Here is a 25,055-nt window from a genome sequence, read left to right on the forward strand (position 1 = left end):
TTAGTCACACCATTTCTCAGATACGATCACTACAATTAATAGCCTGTTGCTGTGTGTGGAAGAACCACCAGCTGTGTCTGTCCACAAAAATCCAGATGCACAGGGCTGCCATCGTCACAGCACTGTTATACGGCTTCAAAGCCTGGTTCTTGTACCGCAAGCAGATCTGGTTGCTCGAGCGCTTCCATCAGCGCTGCCTCCGCTCCATCGTGGGCATCAGCCGGCAGGATCGTGTATCCAACAATGAGATCCTGGAGAAGGCTCAACTTCCAGCAGAGAAGCCACTTTGCTGCTCAGGCAGCTCTGCTGGCCAGGCCATGTGTCTCGCATGGACAACTCCAGGCTGCTGAAAGCAGTACTCTACGGAGAACTCTCTCAGGGTAATAGAGATAGTGGTGCCCTGTGCAAGAGGTACAAAGACCAACTTAAGCAGCAGCTGCTTCAAGCAAAATCAAAGTCAACGAGTGGCAGCAGCTGGCTTGTGACAGAGGCCGCTGGAGAACGCTGATCCGCGGAGCAGCCAAGAATTTTGTGGAATCCAGAAAAGCGACTACTGAAGGGAAGCGGAGAAACGGCTTGGCCCCTGCAGGGGAGTGTGGTATGAGCTATTGTTTGACGGTTACTGGGGCGGACTTGAAGTTGATTCGATGAGGCAGAACTCAGGCATGGTGAGCGGAGGCGATGCAGAGTCGAGGCGGTGGGGCCTGGGACCGAGCAAGGAAAGACCTGAAGTGTGATGGATTTAAGCACTGCGCCGAATTGGCAAGTTTGGCTATAGGCCAAGTCGAGGCAGCTGGGCCTGGGCCCAAGAGCGTATTGAAGCAGCAGGGCCTGGGTCTGAGAGCCAAGAACAACCTGGATTGAGGAGGTCAGGGTGTCGGGGCTGGAGGCGAGGAATGGGCTGGTTCAGCTCCCTATTCTGTGAGGTTTACTTGTCTCTGTGCTGAACTATGGGACTCCCTTGTGGATTTCATTTCAGAAACACTATTTGCTTGTGATTACTGTTTGCATGATGTCTTTTTTTATTGCACATTGGGTGTTTGATGGTCTTTTTATGGGTTCTTTTATTTCCTTATGGGTTCTTTTTTATGGGCAAGATATGTTTTTATTCTCTGCACATTGAGTGTTAGACAGTTTTTATATATAAATAAATGTATGTGTGTATGTATATAGTAATTATTTTTCAGGCTGTTTGTTTCGTGGCTGCCTGTTACGAGATGAATCTCAAGGTTGTATAACGTATACATTCCTGGATGATAAATGAACTTTGAAATTCTGGGCCATTATTTTATCTGAAAGACTGAAGAGTTGATTATTTCAAACCATTACTTGCATATCAATTCTGTTGAAGGACTGCTGGAAATTCCTGCAGGTAAAGCTACTTTAGATAAATTGACAATGCTCAAGGTGGTGGATATTTGGAATGAGCTGCCAGAAACAGTTGTTGAGACAGGCTCACCAGCAACATTTAGACACCATCCAGATAGATGCACAGATATGTGGGCAGATGTGACCAACTCGCTGGGCAACATGGTCAGTATAGATGAGTTGGACTGAAGGGCTTATTTCTGTACTGTATGACACTATATGTAAGAAACACTTGAAGTGACTTAACAATACAAAGCGATGTGTGAATGCACAGTTTAGATTTAAGATTGTTCTGTTATTCTTCAGAACACCAGTGTAAAGGAGAACGAAATGATTGTTACTTTGGATTCAATGCAGCATAAAAACACTAAGCATAAAGAGCACAATAAAAACACAAACAATATTAACACATTAGCTCATATACATAGGTTAATTGTACATGAAGTGACACTAGACTCAATGATTCAGGAACAGCTTCTTCCCCTCTGCCATCTGATTTCTGAATGGACATTCAAGGCATGAACACCACCTTACTACCTTTTTATTTCCTATTTAGATTATGAGGACACGCAGTCCTCTTTTATTGTCATTTATTAATGCATGCATTAAGAAATGATACAATGTTTTTCCAGAATGATATCACGAAAAACACATGACAAACTGACTTAAAAACTAACAAAAACCACATTATTATAACATATAGTTACAACAGTGCAAAGCAGTACCGTAATCTGATAAGAACAGACCATGGCACGGTAAAAGTCTGTCTCTCAAGTCCAATCATCTCACACAGATGGTAAACCTCCAGCGCCGCCAACTTGCCGACACAGCATCCTGGAAGCATCCGACCACAGTCCGACTCCAAGTCCGTCCGAAAACTCCGACCAGCTCTCCGGCACTGAGCACCATCTCTGCCGAGTGTTTCAACCCTGACAAAAGGCAGTAGGCAAAGCCGAGGATTTGGGGCCTTTGTCTCCGGAGATTCTCGATCACACAGTGGCAGCGAAGCAGGCATTTCAGAAGTTACTCCAGGTGTTCCTCTGCTTCTCACAGCTGTCTCCATAATTTTTGCACTACTTACAGTATATATAGTTAAATACTGTATGTACTAAGGGAACAAGCAACCTTCTGATTTAACACCTCAACCCAAAGACAGCATCTGTGATAATGTGGCACTCCCTCATTGTTTAAATAAGAACTTCTAAGTTCAAAGTTCAAGGTACATCTGTTAACAAAGTAAGTATAAATTATACAACCTTGAGATTCATTTGCTTACAGGCAGCTGCAAAACAAGAAACTCAAAAGAACCCAGGTGAAAAGAAGACCAACACACAGTGCACAGAAAGAAAAAAGACCAGATCAAATCAAATTGTGCGAACAATAAAGCAAGCATCAGCATTCAGAACAAAATTGAGTCCATAAACCCGAAGCCGGGAGCAGCCGAAGTAGGTCCATAGTCTTAGTCTCAGTCTATCACACGGAGGCAAATTGCCACGAAGTTTACAAACATGAAACCCGGAGCAGCTGGGCCACAGCCCAGCCTCAGTCCTGAAGAGAGTGGAGTAGAACATCGCAGAGCAGTACCTGCTTGACACTCGCCTTCGGTCCTGACACCCTGCCTTTTCAGTCCAGTTGGCCCTCCGTTTAAATTGTCCAAGCACCGGTTCATCCCCCAAACTCTGGCCTGGGTCCCACCGCAGCGATACGCTCTAGGCCAGTTCCGGCCCATCCTTGACCATTGCAAATCCACACAGCGTTTACATGCATCAAACCTCGCTCTCGGTTTAGGGGGACAGGCTCCGAAACAGCTCCACTTTAGCTCTTCTGCACTCCGTTTGTTCCAACCACATCTCCGATTCCACCTGTAACTCCAACTCCATCTTCTCCTGGAATGTGCCTCGACCTCGCTCTGGCTCTCTCGCAACCGCACGCCTCCGCCCTCAGATCAGCCTCGCCTTTGCTTGCCACCTCATTGTTTGCAGTGATTGTTTACCACAACTTTCCATATAGAAACTGTTATTAATAGAGTAATTAGTTGGATACCTTGCCTTGCGAACCATCAGTAAGCTGTCGCCCACGTTAGGTGGCGGCATCTTAAACCGGAAAGTTGATATTCTTTTGCAGTCACCTGACTGGGAATAACACACAACACATAACCTTTAGACTCCATGGCAAGAGTGCCACCAACAGAACCAAAAGTGAATGTGGAGTGATGTGACAGAAGAGATTACAATCACCAAGTGCAAAGAAGGCAAATAGAACCCAGGGATATCCATTCTTCAACACTGCAAATAATGGCTCCTTTCCACTGGGCAGCAGCAGATTTGTTTAGGAATGAGCATTTACTAACCATCCAGCAATATAACCGTTGTGAAGAGCCAGAATACTGAAACTATTGTATGAGGACTTAAAAATTGGGGGGAAAAAAATTAACAAGAACTGAATATTTTGAAGCAGCCTGACAGATGCAAGTGCTAATTATAGCTGGACATTTGCATTGCACTTTTGACTGAAAATGGATTTTGACAAAATGCTTTTCACCACATGGTAAGTGAAGACCTAGCTGGATGAAATTCAGGGATCCTGCTTGTTACCTACGATAGTGAGCTACTGAACGAGAGGCCTTCAAAGATGGGCAATTTTAATTTCAGAGTCTAAAATACTTTGCTGGAGGATCCAGATGATACTCGTATTTACATGGATATAAAATGAAGAACTCAGCAAATGACAAGCCTCATCTATCTCATCTCACATTGAAGGTTTAGAAGAAAGCAAATTTATTGCAGCACAACCACAGAACTCAATGAGAAGAAGAGAAAAATGAGTTACCATCAATTTAATCTTAAAGAGTGATATAATTATATACCACACTCATTCAGAAAACATCAGACATCAGTGAACAAAGTTTCAAAAACATGAATTTTAAAACAGAGCAGTTTAAAGGAAGATTACAACTCTATCCATATCACGGGCACCGGCCTACCTGCTGTCAAGGACACATACAGGAAGGTGCCGGAAAAAGGCAAGCAATATTATGAAGGATCCCACCCACCCTGCTCATCGACTGCTTGTCCCATTCCCATCAGGGAAGAGGCCACACAGTGTCCACACCAAGACCACGAGACTCAAAATTAGTTGCTTTCACCAAGCCTGATCAACATCTCCACCTATTAACATACCCCATCACACTCCCCACCACCACCACTTTATTATTCCCTGTCAGAATCGCTTTAAGGGCATCAAAGGTTATGGTGAGAAGGCAGGGGAGTGGGACTAAATGGCAGAATGGATCAGCTCATGATAAAATGGCGAAGCAGACTCGACGGGCCGAATGGCCAACTTCTGCTCCTTTGTCTTATGTACAGATACTCTCAGAATCAGGTTTAATATTTTGGCGTATGTTGTGAAATTTGATTTTGCAGCAGCAGTACAATACAATGCATGATAATAGAGGGGAAAAACTGAATTATAGTAAGTGTACATAGTATATATAAAATAGTTATATTAAATACTGTAGGTTAATGCAAAGGAAAACAATACTGCAAAGAAAAAAATCTACCCACCCAATATTATTAAAACTCTCTCTTGTTACTCTTTGTGGATCATTGTGAATTGGCAACAATACCTACACCTCAGCTATCGTTTATTGCCGGGTATACACTTTGGTTGATCGTTAAAGGATACATGCAAATGCTGCTTTTAATCCTTTGATCAGCTGAGAACTGACAAAATGGAACCCAGCTGTTCTGCATAGATTTGAGTGGCAGGCAGCCAGCCAACCTTGGCAAGTGAATAATATCATTTGTGTTAATGCCACAAGCTGTTTCAAGGAATCAAGATCTTCTCAGATATTAGATTATGATGAATAATTCATAATGAATAAGATCTTGCAGGGGAATGCTCAGAGCCTCAAGATTCCCTAATATATACACACACAAACGTAGATAACCTAATGATTCTCCAGCGTCTTCTTTGCTGAACTACAATACTGGACACAGAAGCCACCATCAGGAATGTAGTTAGAGTAGTTTTCAATTGGGGATCTAGGATTCCTATAAAAATCTGCTGCAAGCTAGATCAGATGCAGGAATAATGCCAGTATTTACTTGATTGGAGAAATGCTAAAAGGGACCCAGATAAGCATGAGGTAACATTTTATTCTGAAATTATGTTAGATAAGGTCAAAATTTTTTTTTCATCTTAGAATTCCAGTTTTTGAGGAAAATTGTGTGAATCTCTACCATTTCCAAGTGAACATAATTGTATTTTCACCCAGAATCTTCTCCAGCAGCCTCCCTATTTCTGATCTAAGGCTCACCGACCTGTCAGTCCAGGCTGGTCCCTGCTCTCCATTTTGAAGAAGGGGAAAACATTAACCAACCTACAGTCTTCTGATATTCACCCATGGTAGAAATTTCTGTCAGAGTCCCAGCAATCTCCTCCCCTGTTTCTTTAGAGTCCTGAGATAAAGCCCTCTGGCCCGAATAAGCTCCAATATTTCTAGCACTACCTTCTTCCTGATACAGATATGCTCCAGAATATCAATGTACATCTCCCTTAACTCTCTAGCCTCCAGTACCTCTTTCCCTTCTGCACCACTGACCCAGGCTCAGCGCCAGTAACCCGGTCTCTGTGGCATTCCCCTGGGATGTCATCCCTCATAACAGTATCCAAAGCGGTATACTTGTTATTGAAGGGAACGGCCATGGGTGCTCTGCGCCAATTGCCTCTTCCCCTTCCCATTCCTTCTCCTGACACTCACCCAACTATCTGCCTCCTGCAACTGAGGGGTGACTACTTCCCTGTAACTCTGATCGATGATCTCCTGTTTCTCCCAAGCCATCTGAAGCTCATCCAGCTGCTGCTGCAGATCCCTAACACGGTCTTTAAGGAGCAGCAACTGGATACACTTCATGCAGATGTCGTTCCCTGGGACACTCTGGGTCTCCCAGGCCTCCGACATCTGGCGTGAAGAACACACAATGACCATTTAAACTACACACTAAGAAAAAAGGGAAACTTAACAGAAACTTACCTGGCCAACTTACCCAGAGCCAATGCCTCTCCTAAGCTGAAGCCTTCTTTGAGCCAAACCCTGACGCTCCCACTCTGACCACTGGCCAACTCCCAATAGTGACCACTCCGCTGTTCCTTCTGTACTTTTACTTACTTCTGTCTACGCTGCCGGAATGATGTTGAACACCTGCGCTCTCCTTTTAAACACGTGCCGCCAACCTGCGAGTGCGGGTAGAAACAGGATGATTGGGCAGATAAATGCGTGGCTAAGAATCTGCTGCAGGGGGCAGGGCTTCAGGTTCTTAGATCATTGGGATCTCTTCTGGGGGAGGTAATACCTGTACGAAAGGGACGGGTTGCACCAGAACCCAAGGGGGACCAATATTCTTGAGGGCAGGTTTGTTAGAGCTTTTGGGAAGAACTTAAACTAATTTGGCAGGGGTATGGGAACTAAAGTGAAGGGTCTCCGTAAAGGACGGATTGTGAAAAAACAAGGATTGCGTGCAGTCAGACTGTCGAGAAGGGCAGGCAGATGCTGGCTGCAATTCTGTCCTATCAAGGTGAGTATCAGTGCCTAGGGGATGCAGAATCAAAAAGAGTAGCAAGTACAGTACTCAGTGTTAAATTTCAATGCATAGAATATAAGAAATAAGGTGGATGATCTTATTGCACTTGTACAGATTGCTGTGTATGATGTTGTGGTCATCACTGAATCGTGGTTGAAGGATGGTTGTAGTTGGGAGCTGAATGTCTGGGGTTAAACATAGTAATACTCTTTCAAAAATCATTGGACACTAGCATGGTTCTGGAAAACTGGAAAATTGCGAATGTCACTCCACTCTTTAAGAAATTATGGAGGTAGCAGAAAGGAAATTATAGACCAGTTAGCCTGACCTCGGTGGTTGGGAAAATGTTGGAGTCAATTGTCAAGGATGAGGTTATGGAGTATCTAGTGACACAGGACAAGATGGGGCAAATTCAGCATGTTTTCTTTAAGGGAAAATCTTGCCTGATGACTCTGTTGGACTTCTTTGAGGTGACTACATGTAGTTTAGATAAACGGGATGCAGTGGATGTTGTATATTTGGATTTTTAGAAGGCCTTTGACAAGGTGCCACAATGTGCCACACATGAGGCTATATACCAAGATAAGAGCCCATGATGTTAGGAAAGTTACTAGCATGGTTAGAGGATTGCCTGATTAAGTCCTTGAACTCAAACACTTGCAACTTGTTCTATTTAAAAACTGCTTGCTCTCTCAGTATGGTGTAGTATCTAATGTTCACATAAGTGCACATGATTGACGATAGCTTTAAAAACTTTTCCGCAAGTCTCCTGTCCCAATTAAACGGCATAGTATCCGAAATAAATGGAGGGAATCCCGCTATTTCCTCGGTAAGTTTTAACTCTTTAAGAGTTGACCCAAATAAGTGCCTGCCCCAGTAATCCATTGGCCCAATTAACCAGATTCTACTGAACATCACACAATAGGGCAAAGTCAGTACTCTTTTGTTAAGGGGACATCTTGCCTGAAAAATCTGTTAGAATTCTTTGAGGAGGTAATGAACAAGTTAGGCAAGTGAGAGTTGATGGATTTTATTTGCTTTGATTTTCAAAAGGCTTTTTTTGATATGGTACCGAACACAAGTCTGATAAACAGGATGGAACCTATGGTGTTCGAGACATAGTAGATGCTGAGATTGAAGACTGGCTGACTGGCAGAAGTCAGAGAGTGAGGATAAATGGGTCGTTTTCAGGATAGCTGCTGGTGACTAGTGGAGATCCTTGGGGATCAGTATTGGGCCTGCAACATCTTACTTTATACACAAACTATCTGGTTGAAAGATTTGATGCCAACTTCACAGTTGATACCAAGATGGGTAAAGGGACAACTGTTGTCACAGAGACAGGGAGTCTGCAGAAGAACTTGGACAGGTTGGGAGAATGGGCAAAGAAGTGGCAGATGGAATAAAGTTTAGGGAAGTGAGGGATTGTGCACTTTGGTAGAAAGAGTACAGCTGTAAACTTTTATAAATAGGGAGCAAATTCAGAAGGGAGAAGTAGAAAGGGACTTGTACATCTTGGGTCAGGATTCCCTGAAGACTAACTTGTAGATTGAGTTGGTAATAAAGAAGGCAAATGTAATCTTAGCATTCACTTCAAGAGAACTGGAATGTAAATGCAAGCATGAACTGCTGGGATTTTATAGGGTGTTGATACGGCTACATCTGGAATATTGTGAGCAGTTCTGGGTCCTATATCTAATGAAAGATATGCTGGCCTTGGAGAGGTGATTTACAAGAATGATACTGGGAACAAAAGGCTTAATGTTTGGTGTCTCTGGGCTTGCACTTGATGGAATTCAGAAAGGTGAAGGGTTCTCATTGAAACCTCCTGAATGCTGTAAGGATTCAGGGGGGAAGGGGCATTGAGAGGGTGTTTTCATTAGTGGGACAGTCTAGGATCCAAGTATATTTAAGGCAGAGATTGATAGAATTTTGGGCAAGAGGATTAAGGGTTGCAGATGAAGGTGGGAAAATGGGGTTGAAAAAAATTAACAACGATTCAATGGTGCAGCAGACGTGATGGACTGAATGGCCTTATTCTACTCCTATATACTATGGTAATTTCAAGGCCCCTTTTTGCCCTCTGAATTTCTTCCTTAAATGTTCCCTAGTATTCCTCATTTCGTTCAAGTGGTAACAATTCAGAATCGGGTTTATTATCACCGGCATGTGACGTGAAATTTGTTAACTTAGCAGCAGCAGTTCAATGCAATTCATAATCTAGCAGAGGAAAAAAAAAAAAAATAAAACATAATAAATTTACGTATATTCAATAGATTATTTAAAAAATGTGCAAAAACAAATACTGTATATTAAATGTAGTGTCCAAAGCTTCAAAGTCCATTCAGGAATCAGCTGGCAGAGGGGAAGAAGCTGTTCCTGAATTGCTATGCATAATACATACTACGCCCTCCTTTTCCCTAATAAAACCTTCCACGCTCTTCACTGGTGCATATCTTGGGGGTCTCCTGGCATTGGCTGAACCTGCAGTGTGGCGACTGCAAGGAATGTCCTACCTATGACACCTTCTGACCTTCTGTATGCTTCAGAGTAATTGCAGCTGCTGCTTCAGCCTGAAATTTCCCTTTCGGAGTTGAGCTTTCGAATTGCCTGTTAGATGAGGTATTTTTGGGGTGTGAACTGAACTCCCAAAGGTACAGGATAGTTGTCACTTGGTGACGGGGCTCAGGCCTGAGAGTGAGGAACAAGCCAATGTTTGGCCATTGTTGGAGTGGACAGAGCTGAGTCAAAGCGGCAGATCCAAGGCAAGGCAGAGTCGAGACAGTGGGGCCTGGGCCTGAGAGTGAGGAATGAGCTGATAGCTGACTGATTTAAGCGCCAGGTCAGATTGGAAAGGTTGGATATGGGCCGAATTGAGGTGGGGGCTTCAGGCCTGAGAATGCATTGAAGCAGCAGGGCCTGGGTCTGAGGAGAGCGAGGAACAACTCGATATTTGGCCGATTTAAAAGCCGTGTCAGGTTGAAACGGTCTGGGTGTCAGGACTAGAGGCAAGGGACAGGTTGGTGTTCGGCTCACTGGTCTGGGAGGTTTACTTGTCTCTGTGCTGAACTGAGGCCGTGGCCTGCAACTAACAGGCTCCTGAGCTGGCTGCAGGGATGACTGGCTTTGTGGCTGTGATCTCACTTCCGTGAACTTTAGTTCTGAATGTTATTTGCTTACTTTTTATTGTTTGCATGATTTTGTTCTTTTTATCCACATTGGGTGTTTGATGGTCTTTTTTAAATAGGTTCAATTGTGTTTCTTCATTCTGCGGCTGCCCGTAAAGAGACAAATCTCAGAGACGTATATAGTATTCATACTTTGATAATAAATGTACTTTGAACTTTGACCCATGAAGCCTGTGAGGAGCTGTACCTGGAAACATTTTTCAAAGTAAGTTTATGATCAAACTACATATATATGTCATAAACATCTGAGATTCATTTTCTTGTGAGCATTCACAGTAAATACAAGAAACACAATAGAATTAATGAAAAAACACACCCAACAGGACAAACACATAACTAATGTGCAAAAGGCAAGAAACTTTTCAAATACAAAAAAAATAAATAAGCAATAAATATCAAGAATATAAGATGTAAAGTCCTTGAAAGTGAGTTCATAGGTTGTGGGAACAGTTCAGTGAAGGGGTGAGTGAGGTTATCCCTTCTGGTTCAAGAGCTTGGCTGAGGACCGTGTTTCTGAACATGGTGGTGTAAGTCCTGAGAGCCCTGTGCCACCTCCCTGATGGCAGCAGTGAGAAGTGGGCGTGGCCTGGATGGTGGGGCTCCGTGACGATGGATGCTGCTTTCATGCGACTGTGCTCCAGTGTTCAACAGTGGGCGGGTGTTACCCGTAATGGGCTAAGTGGTATCCACTACCTTTTGGTAGGGTTTTCTGTTCAAGGGCATTGGTGGTTCCACTCCACGCCTTGACGCAACCAGTCAATATACTCTGCACTGCACATCTATAGCTCTAGATGACATGCTGAATCTTTGCAAACTTCTGAGAAAGTAGGTGTGCTGCTGTGTTTTCTTCATAATGGCACTTGCGTGCTGGACCTAGGACAGATCCTCTGAAATGATAACACAAAGGAATTAAAAATTTCTGACCCTCTCCACCTCCGATTCCCCTGAAGTCCAGTTTCCTCCTGAAGTCTCTAATCAGCTCCTTGTTCTTGCTGACATTGACTGAGCGGTAGTCATTATGGCACTACGCAGCCAGATTTTTGATCCCTTCTTTTAAGCTAATTTCTCACCACGTAAATATGGCATAGCTGTTGGACATCTGATGTCTCCCTGCTCTCCCGTGTTTCACAAGGGGAACACACCACTTTGCTGCCTGCCAAATCAAGTTGAGTTGATTGTCATATGCATAAGTAGATTTAGGCGCAGGTGCAATGAAAAACTCTTATATGCTGATTTGTCACCACCGCTGATTCAGCTAACAATAGTTGTCAGCAAACTTAAATATGGCCTTAGAGCTGTACCTAGTCTGTCAGCCCTGTGGTGCACCTGTGCTGATGTGACCATGGAGGAGAAGTTGTTGCTAATCCAAAATTACTAGAGTCTGCAAGTGAGGATATTGCAGATCCAGTTCCACAAGGAGGCATTATCCCTTATCAGTTTCCTGGGTATTACTATTTACTAGAAACCCTCTGGAACAGTGGCATAGATATTGTGGCTACAAAATATTGGACAGGGGCTGCTCTTCTGAATCAATTTACTCATCTCCTGGCACTCCAAAATCTTATCACTGTCCGCGAGGAATAAATATAGAGAGTTATGGAATATTGTTGTCTTGCCTGAATATGTAACTCTAACAACCCTCAGTAGATTCGTATCATTCAGGACAAAGTAATTGACTTTATTGATACCCCATTCACTGCACTAAATATTCATTTCCTTCACTAGCTGCAATATGTATAATGTACAGAACAGACTCTAGTGACTGTCCTTGGCTCCTATTTCAGCAACATTTCCCAAACTGTTGGTCTCTGCCACCAAGGACAAGAGTAGCAGTTGGACCACTAAGTCTGCTACTTGTGTGCTCTCCACTACGTGACTTGTAAATATATTGCAATTCTTTTATCTTCACTGGCTCTAAATCCTCAAGCCAAATCTTGTCAGCACAAAGATGCAAATTAGGATCCAGCTGAATACTGGCTTTTCAAAGGCCAGTTCAGTAGGTTACACTGTGTAATCCTTGCAATGGTGCATTACAGCTAGTCTTACAACCCTGGAAATGGCTGTTTTGTTTATTTTATGGGTCTTCAGGGATATAGTATGAATGTAATGCCCATATCCCCAAAAAATTGAAATGTATATAAAAATGTACAAAACAAAAACAGTGATATTGAGTTCTAAGGAGATTTTACGTTAAACATAGAAACATAGAAAGTAGGTGCAGGAGTAGGCCATTCGGCCCTTCGAGCCTGCACCGCCATTTATTATGATCATGGCTGATCATCCAACTCAGAACCCCGCCCCAGCCTTCCCTCCATACCCCCTGACCCCCGTAGCCACAAGGGCCATATCTAACTCCCTCTTAAATATAGCCAATGAACTGGCCTCAACTGTTTCCTGTGGCAGAGAATTCCACAGATTCACCACTCTTCTCAGTTAAGAAGGATTCTTCAACTTTGAAAGTAAGCTTACACATTGTCTTTCATATTAGAAAAAATGTAAGCCAGGCTTAATTTTCTAAATTCCATTTTCAGGATTCCCGAATAGAATAATTGGGAATTCAGGATGCAGGTGGAACTATTTGGCCTATTGTGATGGTGCTGATTTTTTTTTTAAAAAAACTTCCCAGTCTCAACTAACCTTTCAACCAAGTACTTTAAAAATTTATGTCTTAATATCTATGTTTTGACCTCTGCTAAGAGAATAAATTCCACATTTACTCAGTCTGGGTTCCTCATATTTTATACCCTTTTAATTAAATCTTTCACTTCCTATGTTTTTAGAAAACAACTCAAGTTTTCCCAATCTTTCCTCAGAAAATAAGTTTTAGAGTCCTGCCAAAATCCTGGTAAATCTCCTTTGTACCGTCTCCAGTGCAATTGCATCTTGTCTGTAATGTGTGAAGAACATTATGCAGTACCTGAGCAGTAAGTTGCAATTAATACAAGAAAAAATGAACAGCTGGATATATCTTTTTTAATAAATCTTTTGCTACATTAACTTTCCTGATCTGTCAACAAGATGAAACTGATCAAGATATTCAGAACAAGCTATCTCCAAACATGAAGCCTCCAGTAGCACATTATTAAAAAGATTAAGTAGTAACCATTGAATTGGCCTTTGAAAGCAGGCTTTCAGATAAATACTAGTTTGTTTTCCTGTGATACATTTCACAAAAATTGGCATTTGGTGGCCTCTTGACAGGAATTTGTCTTTGTCTTCACTTAGAAAGTTAAACCATTTTAGTGTTGTCCCATTGATGGTTGCCAGCCGGTGTGGTTGAAATTGTGGTTTGGCTCCTGGGTCTCTGCAGCTATTTATTTTTAGTGTTTGTATTTGTAACAGTGGCTGTAAAAATCTGGAATTGATGTAGCATTCAGTACTGAATATAAAGCACGGTCATATATTGTAAATCAGTCTTTGTAATGACATAGTTTTCAAAGCACACGGCTTTATTTGCAAGTGGGAGTAGAGGAACACAGCACAATTCCATTAGAGTTAACCCTAGGCATAATAAAATATCTGTTTTATCATTACTGTGCCAAATTTGACTGCTGCTCTGGATATGTACATATAACCACCAGCGTGCACAATTTAAAAGTATTATATTTTTATTCCCTTTCAATTTATCTCAAAAAATGTAGTTTACTTGCTTTGATCCCAGTTAATTTATTTATAGTTTCTTGGTCTGCAGGGACTGGTGAGATATTTGTCATGCTTGGTCATTTTGTCTCTTTGTAGGCGGTCTCTCAGGGCTGCGGGTGACTTACTTCCATTCCAGTTCTTTGGCTCTGAGGTTGTGATGAGTCAGTATGGAACCCCAGATCCTGCTAGAGGTAGAGTAGGAGGTGCTAGATAGGGCTGCTTCAGTCCTCATACGGTTTGCAAATAGCCACAAGACATTTGGTGTTTGCCTGGAAGCTCCTTTCCTTTTGCATCTTGAGGTATCATGGGCCATGCTGAAGAGCATGCTGTATTTTTCAAGGAGACTTTGAGAACGTCCTTGACTGTTTTCTGGGCCCAGTTGGAAGCTTCTTGCAGTCATGGAGCTCGCAGTTGAGTGTTCATTTTAGGAGCTGGTTAAGCATGAACAGGATCTCCATCCTGGAGTTGTTAGCCTGGGAGAGAACATTTGTTTGTTTATTTTGCCAAATTGGAGAATTCTGCAGAGACAGATTTGACATTATTTCTCCATTGCTTTATGTTGCTTTGTGCAGATTGTTTGAGCTTCAAAGCTCACAGGATGTCTTTGGCTGAAGGCTGTGCTTGCTCATTGGAACTGTTGGTGAATATTATCATTGAGCTTGGCAATCACTGAACGGTGTTCTTCAGAAGTGAAAATTTATTCACTTATCAAGGCTTGCAGGATAAATTTTAATCAGTGGTGTTGTGTGGGGAGAGGCCAGAAGAAATTTATAGAGGCATAGAGCCATACAGAACAGAAACTGACCCCTTGGTCCAAATGGCCCATGCCAACCGACATTCCTATCTCAGCTACACTTGCCCAGATCCCTCAAAATCCTTTCTATTCATGTACTTACCCAAATATCTTCTAAATAATGTCAATGTACCTGCCTCAAACACTTCCTCCGGCAGCTCTCTGGGTGAAAAGGTTACTGTTCAGGTTCCTATTAAAGCTCCATGTCCTTTCCCTAAACATGCACTCTGTGGGCACTTTATTGGTACAAGAGTGAAACCCGGTGTGTTCTGCTGCTGCTGTAGCCTATCCACTTCAACTTTCGACATGTTGTGCATTCAGAGATGCTCTTCTTCACACCACTGGTCTGCTGCATTGTTACCTGTGTTCCTGTTCCTTTCCCTTGCCTGGCTGCTTGAATCAGTCTGGCCGTTCGCCTCTGACGTCTCTTATTAACAAGGCATCTTCGCCCAAAAGAACTCCTGCTCACTGGAGGCTTTTTTGTTGATCACCCCATTCTCTGTGAGCTCTGGAGATTGTTGTGCGTGGATGTCCCAGGAGATCAGTTGTTTCTGAGATACTCAAACAACCCTCTCTGGCACTAACAATCATGCCACAGTCAAGGACACCTAGATCACATTTCTTTCCCATTCTGAAGTCTGGTCTGAACAGCAAATGAAACTCTTTTAGGGGATCACTATGTCAAACATCTCTGCTTCATCCACTAAAAGCAGAATTTCCCAGTGGCCAGCTATTTTAATTCCTGTCCCCGTTCTGACATGTCAGTCCATGGCCTCCACTTTTGCTGTGGAGAGGCAACTTTCAGGATGTAAGAGCAACAGCATATATCCTGTCTCGGTTGCATCAATTTCTCTCTTTGGTATTTTTCCCTCCATTTTCCCTCTTTCTATTCCCCACTCTGGCCTCTTAAGAATTCTCCTCACCTGGTGCCTCTCCTTCTTCCCTTTCTCCCATGGTCCACGCTCTTCGATCAAAGTCCACCTTCTCCAGCCCTTTATCTTTCCTACCCAACTGACTTCACCTATTCTAGCTCGTCCTCCTCCCTCTCCCCACCCAGCTTTTTATTCTGGCATCATCACCCTTCCTTTCCAGTCCTGAAGAATGATCTTGGCCCAAAACGTCAGTTCATTATTCCTATCCATAGGTGTTGCCTCACCCGCTAAGTTTCTCCAGCATTTTGTGTGTGTTGGTTTGAATTTCAAGCATCTAGCGAATCACTTGAGTAACTGAACTTCTGGGCTATAAGACCATAAGACATAGGAATAGAATTAGGCCATTTGGCTCGTCGAGTCTGCTCTGCCATTCAATCATGGCAGTGATATATTTTTTTCCCCCTCCTCAGCCCTACTCCCTGGCCTTCTCCCCATAACCTTTGATGTCATCGCTGATCAAGAACCTATCAATTTTTGCCTTAAGTACATCAATAACTAGTCTCCACAGCTGCATGTGACAACAAATTTACAAATTCACCACACTCTAGCTAAAGGAATTTCTCTGTACCTCTGTTTTAAATGGACTGCCCTCTATCCTGAGGCTGTGCCCTCTTGTCCTAGACTCTTTCCACGTCTAGTCTGTCTAGCTATTTCAATGCTCGAAAGGTTTCAATGAGATTCTCTTCCCCCCCCCCCACCCCCCCATCCTTCTAAATTTCAGCGAGTACAGACCCAGAGCCATCAAACATTCCTCATTTGATAACCCTTTCATTCCTGGAATCATCCTTGAGAACTTCCTCTGGACCCTTTCCAATGCCAGCACATCTTTTCTAAGATGAGGGGCCCAAAACTGTTCCTAATACTCAAGGTGAGACCTCACCAGTGCCTTACAAAGCCTCAGCATCATATCCTTGCTCTTGTATTCTAGACCTCTTGAAATGAATGCTAACATGGTATTTGGCTTTCTCACCACTGACTCAACGTGCAAGTTAACCTTCAGGGTGTTCTGGACAAGGACTCCCAAGTCCTTCTGCATCTCAGATTCCTGGATTTTCTCCCCATTTAGAAAATAGTCCACACATTTCTTTCTACTACCAAAGTGCATGACCATGGATTTTCCAACATTGCATTTCATGTGCCACTTTCTTACCTGGGAATAGCGAGAGGAGAAGATGACGGCGCGACACAGCGCGCATGGCCGTTCCGAATGAATGTCGTATGTGTAACTAGGGGGCCGTGCACAATCCGGATTTGATGGATACAGCTGTGAGAAGCACAGAGGAACACCTGGAGTAACTTCTGAAATGCCCGCTTCGCTGCCGCTGCTACTGTGCGATCAAGAATCTCCAGAGACGAAGGCCCCAAATCCTCGGCTTTGCCGGTTGCCAGGGCCGGGGTTGAAGCGCTTGGCAGAGAAGGTGCTCAGTGTCGGAGAGCTGGTCGGAGGCTCGGAGTTTTTGGACGGACTCAGAGTTGGATTGTGGTCGGATGCTTCCAGTATGCTGCATCAGCAAGTTGGCGGCGCTGGAGGTTTACAGTCTGCGTGAGATGATGGGACTTCTGAGAGATTGTGACTTTTACCGTGCCATGGTCTGTTCTTATCAGATTACGGTATTGCTTTGCACTGTTGTAACTATGTTATAATTATGTGGTTTTTGTTAGTTTTTAAGTCGGTTTGTCCTGTGTTTCCGTGATATCATACTGGAAGAACATTGTATCATTTCTTAATGCATGCATTACTAAATGACAATAAAAGAGGGCTGTGTGTCCTCATAATCATAATAATCATGATTCTCCTAATCTGTCTAAATCCTTCTGCAGCCTTCGTTTCCTCAGCACTACCTGCCTGTCCACCCATCTTCATACCATCTGCAAACTGCAAAAAAGCCATCTATTCCTTCATCTAAATCATTGATATACAGCAAAAAAAGAAGCGGTCTCTGTGGAGTGCCAGTAGTCACTGGCAGCCAACCAGAAAATGATTCTTTTATTCCCACTCACTGCCTCCTACCAATCAGCCATGCTGGTAATTTTCCTGTAATACCATGGGCTCTTAACTTGGTAAGCAGCATCATGTGCACCTTGTCAAAGGCCTTCTGAAAGTCCAAATATACAACATCCACTGCATCCCCTTTATCTATCCTACTTGTAATCCCCTTAAAGAACTCCAACATGTTTCTCAGGCAAGATTTTCCCTTAAGGAAACCATGCTGCCTTCTGTATCTCTACCTCCTTCAGAAACCTAGGGTGCAGAAACTTACCCGATCAACTTTATCAGAACTAATACGTACCTCTTCCGAGCCAAAGCCTGATACTCCCACTCTCACCCTTTGCCCACTCCCAACAAACGCCGCTCCACTTGTTCCTTTTGTACTTCTATTTACTCACCTTTGCGCTGCTCACACCGCTAATTGGGCCACCGGAATGACACCAAACGCCCGTGAAGCTCTTCTTTTAAATGAGCGCTGTTGACCTGTGAATAACATCTTTGCTGTGCACTGCTCCCATCACTGAATGGGCCACCGCAATGACTATGTCTGGACGATGATTTTATGCATTGAGTTGGTGCCACGTGGCTGATTAGATACTGGCATCAATGAGCAGGTGAACAGGTGTACCTAATACAGTGACCATTGAGTGTTGGTGTCCTCGTTTTTGATTCTCCATCCCTGGAAAAGAGACTGCATTCAACTTATCTGTACCCTCGAGGTTTCAGACACCTCTATAAGATCACCCATCATCTCCTATCAGAGCTCATGGCTCCATCTGTAAGACAATGGATGCACCCGTCCAGGGCGCAGACCTGAGCAATGAATATGGAGATCCTGGGCTGCCCAGACATCAAGATCCCCCTCTCAGCCTCGCGAATGTGGTCCAAAGCAATGCAAAGCAGTATATTTGGCATCAGCTTGGCTGCAGGAGCTGCCGGGAGGTGACGTGATACATCATCCAACTGCCTTAGGGGCTCCACTCCGGATTTGTGTAGGGTTTACTCCTTGGCCTTCTCTTCTCCCAAGGATACCCACAAAGCAGTGGGATCCGTAACCCTGGATAGGGGCCCATACCGGATGCTGTCAGCTGGAGGCAGCTGAGCCCGGGACTCGTGTAAGGCAGGGTCGTCACGCCCTGTAGTAGTGACATATGGAGCCACTGCCCACTACCTTAATCATCTCCTATGCTCCAATGAATTAAGTGCCAGCTAGCTTAAAGTCTCTCCATATCTCAGTTCCTTGGGTTCTGGAAACATCCTTGTGTTCCTGCACACTTCTGAGCTTATTGCATCCCTCCTCTAGCAGTCTGGCAAAATTTGACCTCAATATTGCAAATGCTGCCTCGCCAAATCTTGTATAACTGCAATAGAAAATCCCAACTTCTGTACTCAATGCACTGACCAATGTGTCAACAGCCTTTTTCACCATCTTATCTATCAGGGGCACCATTTTCAGTGAACTATGTACTTGTACTCTCAGGTCCCTTTGTTCTATACCATTCTCCAGGGCCCCACCTTCCACTGTGAAATTACTACCCTGATTTGCTTCCTCAAAATGCAATATGGCACGTTTGTTCAAATTAAACTTCATCTGCCATTCTTCAGTCCACTTGCCCAGCTGATCCCGATCCCTCTGTAAATCCTGATAACTATCTCCACTGCCTTCTAGATGTTTGGTGTAAAGCCTATCCTCTTCTACATTTCAGTGAAGGAATCGGCAATGACAGATCAAAGTTCAAAGTACATACGTCACCAAATACTAACTTGAAATTCATTGTCTTGCAGGCATTCACAGTAGAACAGAGAAATACAATAGAATCAATGAAAAATTGCACACAAGCAATGATTTCCAAACAACTAAAAGACAAACTATGTAAATAAAAAAATAATGAGAACATATGCTGTGGGGTCTTTGAAAGTGTCCCCAGAGCTTGTGGGATTCACTCAGAATTGAGGTGAGTGAAGCTATCCATTCTGGTTCAGGAGCCTGATGGTTGAAGGGTAATAACTGTTCCTGAACCAGTTGGTGTAGGACCTAAGAGTACTGTACCTCCTTCCCAGTGGCAGTGAGAAGAGAGTATGTCCTAGATGATGGGGGGGGGGGGTGGGTGCGGGGGGCTTCTTGATGATGGATACTCTTCTGGCAATGCTCCTTGTAGAGGTATTCAAGTGTGCGGAGGGCTTTGTCTGTGGTGATCTGGGCTGTGTCCACCAATTTTTGTAGGCTTTTTCATTCCTGGGGATTGGTGTTTCCTTACCATGCCATGAGGCAACCTGTCAGGATACCATCCACTGTGCCCAGATAAAGCTCTATGCACAGTGTGTATGCCTATAAACGTGTAGGTGTATGCACTGTGTGTTCTGACTGAGACTGGGATACTTATGGTCCTGGAGTGTGGATTATGAAGGTTGAAGGGTTCCTTATTCATCCATTTCATTCCAGCTGGGATATTGTTGGACATGAGTGTGTTTTTGTGCTGAGTAAGATTGAGGATGATACATTCTTGCTTGATTCCTGTTTATACACCAGGTCAATTGTGGGACTGTTGGCTAGGATCATGGCATCATGTAGCAAGCGTAGAACAGTAAAAATAATTTCAAAAGACTGCTAAATTTGAAAAAAAGACTTTTCATATTCAATGTCAGATAAAGGAGTCAGGGATTTAGTTTCAGGTTGAAGAAGCTCATGCTTTTGCTGCACATGAAGTGTAAGTCCATTTTACCAATTGATGGCATGTGTGCATTTCTAGAAGGAACTCTTCAGCCAATGGAGTGAGCTGCTTTGGAAAGATTCCTATAATGACCATCCCTATGTTGGACAAAGGGTAAATCCCTGTTATTACTACATTTGGATTCTTCCCCTTGTTTGAAAATATCACAATCATGGGTCTGTTGAACCCTGGTTAGACCACACTTGGAATATTGTGTTCAGATTTTTTTTTTGTGCGGGAAGAGGGATTTTGGGGTCGATGAACCTGATCAGTTTCATTCTTAGATGGGCATATGGATGTTAGAAAAATGGAGAGCTATGTAGGAGGGAAAGGTTAGATTGATTTTAGAGTAGGTTCAAAGATATGTAGAAGGACCTTACCGTGCTATAATGCTCTTTTTTTTCTATGTTTATTGTAAAACTGACCTTATTTATTACCAGGTTTTGGGGGGGGGGGGGAAATCACCTGCACTCACTGGGGAAGAAAGTCACCTACACTTACCAGGAGAGGGAAGTCAGCTGGTCCAGCCCACATGCTGCTCTTAACCTGCAACAATGTAGTTTACTCCGAACCAAGCCTTTGAAATGTCCTGGCAAGTCATTCAGTTTCTTCAGCTAATAGCTCAAGACTAAATGCCGGAGTTCAGTTCAAAATGGGCAGCAAATATCCTGTGAATCAATATTAAAAATATTGATTGCTAGATATAATCAGAAGCAGATCATTATCTGTTCTCCTATTGCCTTTTCTATTCACGTGACCAAACCCTATGTAGGACAGGGATGAATAGTTCTATTACACTGAGTAGCTCACTCCAGAAAGCATGTATCTATAGATAAACTCTGGCTAAGAGAATTATTAGAACATGTTATCATCAGGTTCCCGACAATGTCCATAAATGTTCACTCTACAGCAGAAGTCATAGAGAGAGACAGCATGGAAACAGGCCTTGTAGCTCCCCAGCCATCAAGCACCCATTTTCATGCTAATCCTACCCTAACCATTTTATTCTTTCCATATTCCCATGTGCTTTCTCCAGACTCTCTCATTCATGACACTACCAGAGCAGTTTACTGTGGCTGATTAAACTTTCTAACCACCTATCCATTTTGGGATGAGAGAGGAAGCAGGCAGCACCCAAAGTCAGGATTGAACCTGGGTTGCTGGAGTTATGAGACACCAGCTCTAGTACTGTGCCATCTGCTACTGTTTGATAATGATCAGTATTAAGGGTTCTGGCTACTTTCATTGTACTTCATATTCTCCCTAGAGAAATTGTGGTCAATTTTTATCCACACAGTATAACAAGTAAATATTTAATGAAACTGTCACATGTGTTCTACTGACAGTTTTTAATCAATAATGGATTTTTATGAATTTGCATTAGGAAAAATGCAATTAAATGTTAGAATTTTCTTATTATGGTTGCATATATTAATAGATAAATTAAGGTTCCTGTAACTGTCAAAGCAGATAGTTTATTTCATTCTTCTCTGGATTAACACTGAATATTTTATATTGATTTGATGTTTAATGACATCAGTATAGCAAGGCATGGAACAACGAAAAGCTTGAGAGATCACTGGGTATGTGTGACTGAGCGGAGTAACCCTATTCTTCAATCTACTATTTCCATTGTGGACATTTTTTGTGTGATGCTATTTTAAACGGTGGTCATTGTAAATTTAACTGAGTTTCTGCTTTGGGTGCAATCACTCAAAGTTTAGTCCAAATTAATCCAGTTTTGAATAAAAGCAACACACATAAAAGTTGCTGGTGAACACAGCAGGCCAGGCAGCATCTCTAGGAAGAGGTGCAGTCGACGTTTCAGGCCGAGACCCTTCGTCCTGACTGCACCTCTTCCTAGAGATGCTGCCTGGCCTGCTGCGTTCACCAGCAACTTTTATGTGTGTTGCTTGAATTTCCAGCATCTGCAGAATTCCTGTTGTTTCTCAGTTTTGAATAGTCTTTTTCCTACCCCCACTGAGTTTCCACTCTCATTCCTTTGCGTATGCCCAACGTACAAGCTGGAAAATTCCTCATATGCTTAAGATTGTTAATTTGGCAACAGTGTCAAAAAGAGCTTCCATTAAAGTAAGCTGGCATTTTAGTCTTTAGATTTTGAGATTTGACCTTGAAGCATACGTAGAGCTATTACTCACTTTTTAGAGTACAGTGGCTTAATCTCTGAGTAAACAAAGCAAAAAGTATTTTCAGAAATAACTAAAGATAATACCTAATGCTAGCTTTGTGACTGAAAGTTCTAGCTGAAATGTTAAAGCTTACCTGAAGTGTGTAATTAGTGGTGACTCTTAATAATGGACATTTGTCAAGGTTCAGAAAACTGGCGTAGATGATTGTGAAAGTTTATGGAAACTCAGTTTATTCTGAAACGTTGATGTGATAAGTGTTTCTAATTAATTTATGAGATTCTAAAGGGGATATTCATAGCTATTTATATTTTATACCTTGTGAGCTTTTAACTTAAAACGTCTCTGGTATTTTAAGCTTGGTGAACTGCATTTATAGATGTCAATCATAATATGTATTGTATCATAAGTCTATGAGGTGAATGTGTATTACACAACTTCTAAAAAGCATTTTCTTGTCTTCTCTCTTAGTTGGCAGCATTGGAGAGACAGATCTTTGATTTTCTGGGTTACCAGTGGGCTCCTATACTGGCCAACTTCCTTCATATAATTGTTGTCATTCTGGGATTGTTTGGGACAATTCAATACAGGCCTCGCTACATTGTGGTGGTAAGTTGTGAAATTAGATATTTGCATTAAAATAAAAAAAATTCATCCTGTGACAAATAATATTACCATGAATAGGGTCATATCTTGGAGGGCAGTTAGTGATGCAAAAACTACCTTGCATTCAATCTCAAAAAAAAAGAAAGACATTAAGAATTCATTATTGTAAACACAGCTAGGTTGGGACTAGTACCATCACACTGTGAATGTGTGTCCTTTTGTTCCTTTTAATGATTACATAGAAAGAAATCCTACTTCACGTCTGCATTAAAAAGGAAATACAAGATGCTGACAATAATTTCAGGAATAATTTATATTATATTTTGTACTTCATTAGTAAAACTACTTGTTGAAAACTGAATCCACAGCCCTCAGTTTGGATCACAATCTGTGTTGCTCAGTCTCAATAACCAAAATGAGTTTTGAACGATAAATTCATGCTATCATTATGATATCACCCATGTAATATTGCATAACTTTACCTCAGCAGATAACCTCAGTTTATATATCCCTGAAATTATCACCTATGTCTGTTCTATCTCTAGGCATCACAGTTCCAACAACTTCCTCGCTCCACCTTCTGTATAGCTGAGGTCATCTGATGTTCTGTTACCAATGTTTCAGTTGGTTACAAGACCTGTTAATCCATCACCTCTGATCTGGATTAAGCTCCAAATTAGATTATGAAGACACGTTGTCCCCTTTTATTGTCATTTAGGCATGCATTAAAAATTATACATTATTTCCTCCTGTATCACAAAACACAGGACAAACCAAGACTGAAAAAACTGACAAAACCACAATTATACACATAGTTACAAACAGTGTAACAATACCATAACTTGATGAAGAAAGTCCGTGAGCACAGTAAAGTTCAATGTTTCTCAAATGTCCCACATCTCACGCAGACGGGAGAAGGAAGAAAAACTCTCCCTGCCATGCCGACCACAATCCGACTCTGAGTCATCCGAAAACTTCGAGCTCTGATCAGCTCTCCGACACCGAGTACTGAGCGGCATCTCTGCCGAAAGATTCGACCTCCTTCTCCGTCGCCAAAAGCAGGCAAGGCCGGGGATTTTGAGGTCTACCCTCCGAAAGATTCCCGACCACACAGTAACGACAGCAGTGGATGGGCGTTTCAGAAATTTCTCCAGATGTTCCTCTGTGCTTTCATGTACATTCTCCATCAAATCAGAATTGTCCACTGCCCCTATTTAACAGATACGACAGCATTTTTCACCGGAGAGCTGCGCATGCGCAGCATGCTGCCATCTTCTTAAGCACTGATTTAAAATTATTGCCAATATTTTCAAACCCCTTTTGTCAATCCCAACCTGTGAACATTTCCCAGTTCAATTATCCTCATAGGGTATTCCCTCTGGGGTGAATTTGCCATCCCTAATGGTACTTATTCCATGTGTTCAACTGCCACGCACTAAAATTCCCCCTGTAAATCTCTCTACCTCTCTACATTCCTACCATTAAAGCTCTCCTTGAAATTCATCTCTTTGATCACAAGTGAACATCTTCACTTTTATCTTTTTGGACTTGTTATCGTTTTTAGTTGTACAATACTGCTAAGAGATGTCCTGAGGTGTTTTACTGTATTAAAAGCTTTATATAAAAGAAACACTTGTCTTTTTGCAGTGTATTGTGTAGATGGAATGTAACTGATTTCTGCAATTCTAGATCAAATGGTAATGATTTTTTCTGGATCTGATGAGGTCTCCATTCAAGGGAGATGCTGTTCCAGTGGAGGTGAATTAATGAAAATGAAATAGTTAGAACTAGGAAACTAGAAAGAAGGGGAATGGGAAGTGTCATAAGCCCCACATTTCCTTCTCTTTGAAAGATTGATGTTTTGTGTTTTAAAGATTAAAATCTATGGCTCAGAAATTGTGTCAAATAGCCTCTATTATGCAAATTAATCTTCTCATGCCCCTGCAAAAAAAAATAATTCAAGAAGTGTAGAAACTTGACTGCTAGGTGCTCTAATCATCAAAAATTAATAATGACAAAGGAAGATGGAGTGATAGGTGGTGGCTTGGTGTGCAGCTCCAATGGGAGTCAACAAATATTCCTGTTTGAGACTATTA

The 25,055-nt window shown here is 42.5% G+C and overlaps 1 protein-coding gene across 2 annotated transcripts in view; it reads left to right on the top strand.

The window, feature by feature from the left end:
• LOC134343099 (sodium/potassium-transporting ATPase subunit beta-1-interacting protein 3) overlaps window positions 1-25,055 on the top strand; it is a 523,347-nt gene that overhangs the window by 245,520 nt on the left and 252,772 nt on the right. For both annotated transcript variants that reach the window (XM_063041993.1, XM_063041989.1), the window contains exon 2: window positions 22,825-22,962. In XM_063041993.1, the coding sequence (XP_062898063.1) occupies window positions 22,825-22,962 (138 nt within the window). The remainder of the gene's footprint in view (window positions 1-22,824; window positions 22,963-25,055) is intronic.

This window comes from Mobula hypostoma, chromosome 1 (genome assembly GCF_963921235.1).
Source record: "Mobula hypostoma chromosome 1, sMobHyp1.1, whole genome shotgun sequence".
Classification (NCBI taxonomy): domain Eukaryota; kingdom Metazoa; phylum Chordata; class Chondrichthyes; order Myliobatiformes; family Myliobatidae; genus Mobula; species Mobula hypostoma.